The sequence below is a fragment of the Solea senegalensis genome, linkage group LG18, assembly GCF_019176455.1.
Source record: "Solea senegalensis isolate Sse05_10M linkage group LG18, IFAPA_SoseM_1, whole genome shotgun sequence".
In the NCBI taxonomy this organism is placed as follows: Eukaryota; Metazoa; Chordata; class Actinopteri; order Pleuronectiformes; family Soleidae; genus Solea; species Solea senegalensis.
The window spans coordinates 1,024,537-1,032,462 of NC_058041.1; the positions used below are offsets into that span (position 1 = coordinate 1,024,537).

The window sequence follows — 7,926 nt, forward strand, 5'->3', positions numbered from 1 at the left end:
CACAGTATATACATATAAACATATATATGTATAATGCTGATAATAACCAGGCTTAACATCAGCCTGTTAATGTGTGTGGTTTTACTGAAGGCAGCAGAGTCTGTCTGCTTTGTTGGCGGACCTTAGGAAGCTGTCTGCTGATTGACTACTGAGTTCTGGAGTGACAGCTCAATGGACCAGAAGTCGTCACAGGCTTGGAGTCGCTGTCCGCCTGGAACTCGTTCCCCGTCGACATCTGACAAAATAATTGTAAGTATCCAACGTTTGTAATCTGACAAACCTTAGATAACCACAATTAGTTTGTCGGATGTCGACGGGAAAAACTTGGGGAACAAGTTCCAGGCAGACAGCAACGCCCGTGCTATATTGTAATGGAAAACCATACCAAACTGTGTACAGTCGAGCTAAAGAGCAGCTGAAACCTCCAGGGAATTTACAAAAATGTATCATAACTGAGTCACAAACAAGATGAGACAACACATAATAGACAGAGAGATAAATTTACTGAACATAAAGAGGCCAAAATAGAAAAAAAGAGCCTGGACAACATGGCCGTGTTGAGGTCTGGAGGCAGTAAACTCACAGATGTCTCCTCTTTAACACCTTGTTCAACGCGGGCTGTGAAATCTCATCATACAGATCTATCAAACAACAACAACAACAACAAAATGGTTGCCCAATCCAAAATCTGTGGATTATTTCCAAACAACCCAAAGATAATCAAATTTACCATCATAGAGACATTTTCTGCAGAAAAATGTCAGTTTTTGTTTCCTAAACCACAAATTGTCCTTAAATGTCATGTCCTCTCATTAAGGAGTGAGAAACCAGAAATCTTATTAATACTCCTAAAAATACTTCATCTATTAACAATTAATTAATTATTACAAATTATTATTACCACTCCACCCCATTAGTGGCCCAGTGGTTAAGGCCGGTACTCTGTGTGCGAAAGACATCATGGTTGCAAGTTCGACTCCACCCCTGGCTGATTGTACTCAGTTGCTTTGGATAAAAGCGTCTGCTAAATGACATGTAATGACATGTAATAAAATAAATAACAAATCTCTAAATCCAAGTGATTAACCAACATAGTCAATTAATTTGGTCTTTGAGAACGGATTAATTACTTGTTGCAGCCCTGAAAATATGACATGTTGTACAACATATTAAATACTACAGTCCACATTTCTTTAATAATAAAAAGGAACTTTTCTTTGCTCGAAATAAGTAAATGAATGTGCTGTTCAAAGGGAGGAGATGAAACGAATCACATCGGTAAATAAACAGAGGAAGTAAAGGTTCACATCTTACAATAAAAAACATTCCACACAATCACAGCAAAGGCCGTCACGACGGAGGCGTTTCCTGGTCGGTGCAGCGGGAGGAGGGAAAGAGTGGAGGATGACTCGGCTGGTTTATTTCACAACTTTCACAACAAAAGACCAAAGTCATGCTCAGAGGAAGATCATGTAATACGATGAAAAGGTTTGTGGCCTTTTTGATGAATGAAGCTGGGCACAAATACATTTTTATACTGAGAAACAGTTGTGGTCACATGATTGTTGGGGCCATCAAAACTGAATATGAATGAATGAATGGACTTTATTCTACCAAATTCTTCATCTTCCTCACACTTAAAAGGACATACGTTAAATTTGTATTCGACACGATATCGGTATTGGCAGATATTGGCTTTAACCCTTTAACGCCTATGTTCTTTTACATAAAAAGCACCTGAGATTCTCAGGCTTCCCAAAACAGTTTGAAACGTGAAATTACCGCAATAACGTTGGTGTTTGACGTGCAACTTCTCAGCTTTCAGAAACCAATAGCACAAACTTTCATCACTTTTGATTTCCTTTGTTATATGGAGCAAAAGAAACCAGGAAATATTTACATTTAAGAGGCTGAAAAAAATCACAGGAACTGGTTTTAATTATTAAAGAAAACACTGATTAATTAAGCAATTTGTGAACCGTTGCAATGATTCCCAAAGTCCGGTTCAGGACCCACAGATGGGTCGTAGAAATAAAAGTGTCTCATTTTGTCCACAAACACAAAATTGTTTACAGTTTTAATGATTTATTTGTTATAAGGCACCATTTAAGAAGCTGAAAAATCAGAGAAACTTGTTTTAATGATTGAAAAAACAGTCAAATGGTTGAGGATTTGTTTAGTAATGGATCTAGATAATGGATCTAGATCAGAGTATGTGATGTCTTTTTGCGAAATCGTATTATCAAACACAGTGGCACGGGTTCTTGCCGTGTCTTGTTTGGGCAGAAGTATGACCACCAACCAACCATCGTTCACGACACTGCGCAAGTTCACAGGTTATCTGGGAGGCGGGGCAAGAAGTTGTCAATAGATGTGTTTCCACCAAGTGGAACGGTACACATTTTGGTACACTGCGGTACATCATTTTTTTCGTTTCCATTAGAAATAGTACTAAAATAACCAGCCCCAATTGTCCACCCTTCTCTTTGCGTACAGTACGGTGCAGTTAGACCAGCTCCATTGCGCAACAGAAAAATGTCCCTCCCTTTTTGACCAGCATTTCTTCAACGCTCACAGTCTAATTCTCAGACACTTGACATTCAGCTGAATATAAAGTCCACGGCCAAGCCTGAGTATTAGTATTTACCCAGCAGTGGGAGATTACAACTGCCTGCACGCTGTTTGAAGTCGTCATATAAAGCAGCCAAAGTGAGGGTCACCTCAGACGGCCCTGGAAAAGCAGCGAGCTGATATCTGGCCCCGAGAAGAATCAGGCACATGGTCTCATTAACCCTTTTTTTTTTTGGAAACAACAGATTGACTCAATGATTTTGAGTTGGGTGCATTAGAGGATGTTTCTTCACTCTTCCCAATCACCCCCAATGCCACAAAGTACAAGTCTTGTATAAAGTACCTTTAAAAGTTATTTTACTTGAGTAAAAAAAGTGTGTTACTAGAAAATTACTTTGGTAGAAGTTGAAGTCACTTTTTTTTATAATATTACTTAAGTTAAAAAGTAATATTCTTAAAATATATGACATTTTTTTATTAAAAGTAATTTTCTGATATAAAATGTACTTTTGTAGTTTTGGAAGTAAAAATACATATTTTCTTACAGTAGTAAAAACAGCGCTCGGACACGTTCTGCTTGCATTTCTTGTGGTAATACATATACAGATGAAAAGAAGGCGACGGGTCCAAGTTTAGCAATATTTCTGTCGCATTTCTACCGATAACGCTCGCATTTCTTGCCTGAATGCTATCAAAATTGGTACTGCACACACCAGTGTCCTTAGTAAGACACCTGCCAAACACTGGACAGTTATGCAATTAAAATTTGGACAGACAGACAGACCTTCCTTGGCAGGTGATTCTTGGCACGAATTACCTGCGACATACAAGTTTATATTATCCTTGTATCACTGAATTATTCACCACACATCATTATTATTATTATTATTTCAAAAGGCAGAAAAAATAATCTACATTTGAGTATACTTAAACATTCCTACACTGCAAAAACAGACAAATATTCTTAAATTGAAACAGATCCACCAACCAGGTAATAATAATCCAAACTAACTTGTAAATCCAACCATTTTTAGACTAGAACATTCCTTAAAATGAGGGAAAATTCCAAAAATCTCAAGAAATGTATCATGTATTTCATGCCTTGACTTCATAAACTTTACACATATTTAAAAACCACACCAGTAGTGAACACACACACAAATCAAGAGCAGTTGGGATTTCATGCATTTCATCGCTTTATCTTGTTTATCTGGTAATTAAGATAACATAATCCTTTATTGTTCCCACGATGGGGAACTTTACAGCTTAGAGTAAGCTGTGATGTCTCATTCAAATAAATTTAGATGTTTTTTTCTTAAAATTAGATTACTTTTCTAGTGCAAAAGTTGCTTGCTAAAACGTTTTACTTTCTGGAAAATCAATTTTTATCAAAAAAAGATTTCTGTACTTCATAGAATTAAATACAATAAAAAGGTAATGCAGTACTTTTTTATTGTATTTAATTCTATGAAGTACAGAAAAACTATGAAGATGAAGAACTATTGCAAACCAATTAATTATATATAACGCATACATGATTGTGTAGTTTTACCTTTACTACTACTTTTTTTCTTTTGTGTTTCTATTGTGACTGAAACCAAACAGCAATTTCTGAGACTTATTTGTTATAACTTCATTTTTTACAGGTTTTAATTAATGAATTAATAAAAAAAATGTCCACAGTGACCCACCTGTTACTGTTTTTGCAGTGATTCTATACTGAATGGCTAAACCGGCCATTTCCAAGACAAACGTGTGCGTAAAATTTACTTTAAACATGTTTTAATTCATTAATAAATAATAAAATGTGTACAAGTTGGGGCAAGAATTATTGCAAATATATACTCAGTGACTGACCTGTTAGTCTTAGGTTCATACAAACAAACTTGTGGAAAACCTGATTTAATTATTAAAATAATCAAAATATTTACAGAAATAGCCGTTTAAAAAAATTTAAAATACAAAAATTTGGCACAAATTTGCTGTGTCATGGTTTACACTGCAAAACACTCGTGGAAACTACTCGTGTTTCACCTTCTATAACTCTTTCCTAATTTTACTTCTATTAAATCATTCTATAATGTGACTTTCTTATACGTGTAATCCGCTCATAAGTGTTCCCACTGGAAGTCTACGGTGGCTAATTATTAGCTACTTCCTCATGTAAAGTGGTGATATTATCGCTGCTTCATGATTCCTGCCGGGACCTAGCTACTGTAACTGAGATAACTTCACGGACCTTCGCCGCAGTCGTAAACACAACAAAACGCTCACATTTACCTCGAAAGCGACCGTTTTCGAACAGAACACGCCATTATTTACACAGTGGTGATTTTAAAAAGCCATCGGCGCAAACCGAAATGACATTATATGGAAGCTTGTTGACACCGAAAACGCAATTAAGCAGCGGCTAACAGTAAGTAAGCCGCTGCTTTTGAATGGCTTCCACCCCCAGGAGGGAGAGGGAAAAGTCAGATTACATTCGAAGTGAACACACGGCGGTGGTGCTGCTGCTAGTGGAGTTGACGGGATCTTGTGACACATTTAGCGGGCGCCGGTGTCCCAAGAGCAGCGCCACGGCAGCAGCGGTACTCACCCAGAAAGGCAGCTCAGGTCCGCAGAGTGTCTCCATCTCTGCCACGGAGGGGGGAACCGGCAACGACCGGAGAGGGATCCTTATCCCAGCGTGGACCGACGTGAGTCAGGAAACGATCGGCTCTTTCCGCCGCAGCGAAAGAAGAACAGGAGGAGTTACCCGGAGCCTGGCAGGAATTACTCGTGACGTCACGAGAGGGCGCGGCCTCCGCTTACTACAGTTCTGAAAGTGATAGGAGCAGAAGGAGAGGGTTAAAATAAAAGACATGAAAAGGAAGGAGTTTCCTAACACCAGGTGGCAGTAATGCGACATAAAGCTACCGTTAAACCCCATAGAAGAAGAATAAAAGCCTAACGTGTAGTAAAGTGCTATTAACTCAGGTTTTTTCTGACACCAGAAGTTGGCAGTAATGCAAAATCATGGACTTCCATAGAAGAAGACGAAAAACAAAGTGGTTTGTACATATTTAAGTTTTTTGTTAAGTAAAAACTTGAACTTGTATAACCTTTAATAATGGCACTACGTCGTGTGTTTTCTAACACAAGAAGGTGGCAGTAATGCAACATAATGCTGCATTGAATCCCATAGAAGAAGAAATGTGAGATTATATATGAGATTTTGTGGCATTATGAAAGTGTATTAATGTGTATTACATCTTGGATTATTGTATAGAATACAATGATATCATGTTATGCAACCCTGATTAGTGTATATTAAAAGAAAAACATGCTATAAGAACATTTAAAAAACACATTTTAGTTCCAACTAACAAAAAATGCTAATAAAAAGAAAAAAGAAAATAGTTAAATTGAGAGTCTGACATAAAGGATAAAGTATGCCTTAAGATGCAGGGAGTAAAAACCATATGCTTGGCGAAACATGACTGTTGTTACCTTTTTGTTACCATAGTTTCATTGGAGCATATTATAACACTTATAATAGGTAACAGTGTAGGCAGTGAGGTGGCAGACTCATCACATTCACTCCACAGCACAAGTTAAACATACCTCTAACGTTACATCACTTACATGTAAAGGTGTCACTGATTGTTACCAATGACAGTGTAAACAATCTATACCAACATATAATGTACACTCCAGCAACGTAGTGACGGTATCCTGAGACATGCCGCCACGCCATGACAACCACCAGAGGATCCACTTACCAAGTGAGGGGAGCTCCTCTGAGACTTAGCTGTTGATACACAAGCAGCAAAGCACCATGGGACTGTAAGACATGTGTGTTTGGCCTGTTTATACAAGAGGCAGCAATGGCAATATGGTTGTAAACCACATAAACAAGCTTGTTTCACTTTGGTTCAGGTTTGTAGGGCTCCTGGGTTTTCTGTGGACCCAGATTGAGGTCTCTTCAAATTCCCCTGACAGAGTTTGTTGCACAGTGTTCATACATTCATTAAGGGAAAAATGTGCATTTCTGAGTGTTTTCACAGACTGCTGGAATATCTGGAGCTAGTTCACCAAGATAAACACCCCACCAGCATGTCAATGTGGGCCCCATAAGGGTTATATTGGGGCTAACAATATGGGTCCCCAGCAGGTTGGTCTGTGGTTTCCACTCCCCCCGTGATTGCCCACATGGGCTTCCCATCTGGGGCCCATGTTACTGAAACCATGGTGGACCAGCATAATTTGTCCACTTGAAGCTCGAGCTCACAGTTTTATCACTCATAGGCGCTGATCCTGTGGGTGCTCCGGTGCTTGAGCACCCACAGAAAAAGTTGAGCACCCACTGGGGGATAGCCATCAAAAAATTAAAAAAAATAAAAAACTGCATCTTTAAAATGAACTGCACCTATCTGAATTAATAAGTGTGTATGGTGAATAAAAACATGTAAGTCCCATCGTTGTGTGGGCAAAAATATATATAAAGCACTACTCCACGGTGAACCACATACTGAACAACAGACATACAGTCAACAGACTGTCGGCCACTGATTGGTCAGAGAGTGTTGGCACTGGAAGAGTCATGACACCAAAAACGTTACAGCAAAAATACACCGTGGTCTGTCGACGAGGTGCAGGCGTTCCCGTGTCTGGTGGCTGCTGAGAGGATCCAGTGTTTGTGTTGTGTATAGAACAATGTCATGGCAGTTTCTCGTGCTAAGCCGTGCTAAGATGATCTCGTGGACAAATCTAGCTGATATTCTTGCAATGTATTGATTGTCACAGCATTGTTGTATCGTGATATTATTGGTATTGTGGACCATGTATCACGTATCGCATTGCATCGTATTGTACCCTTTGATTCCCACCCCAAGGCTTGACCATTCCAAACTACACTGTACAGTACTGTACCAAACCGAACCATACCATGATGGAAACACAGCACTGGATGACTGAGAATCTCCACAGTCATCTGTAAATCCAACGAATGTCCGTCTGTGTTTTAATCTCATAACTTTCCAATGGTTTGCTTGACAGGCTTTAAACTTGGCGGGTGACTTCTGACTACTGACCACCAACTTTATCGTACGATTTGGAAGTTGACTTACTAGGGGCACCAGTGTGTAGATAGAAGGGATGTCTGTCTGTCAGCGACCACTCAATCAAACACAAAATACACAAAAGAACGGGGCACATAGTAGAACTGCACTAGTACTACGTACACATCCAAAACAGGAACCGGCACTCTGACTTAGACTGGTATTCCTCTTGTAAAGGCTGTTTAGGCTATCGGCAGTGAAGCATTGTTAAGTGACCATGCAGGTCTACCTCTTGCAGAGGATCTGATTACCACCC

General features: G+C 39.1%; 1 protein-coding gene across 3 annotated transcripts in view; it reads right to left on the reverse strand.

Moving 5' to 3' along the window:
• The window catches only part of abcc3 (ATP-binding cassette, sub-family C (CFTR/MRP), member 3), a 44,412-nt gene extending 39,090 nt beyond the window's left edge, over positions 1-5,322 (reverse strand). For 2 of the 3 annotated variants that reach the window (XM_044013528.1, XM_044013529.1), the window contains exon 1: positions 5,168-5,314. In XM_044013528.1, the coding sequence (XP_043869463.1) occupies positions 5,168-5,203 (36 nt within the window). In that variant the 5' untranslated portion in view covers positions 5,204-5,314. Of the gene's footprint in view, positions 1-5,167 lie in introns of all 3 variants that reach the window. The other variant, XM_044013530.1, reaches the window with a different exon arrangement.
• Positions 5,323-7,926: the final 2,604 nt, after the last annotated feature.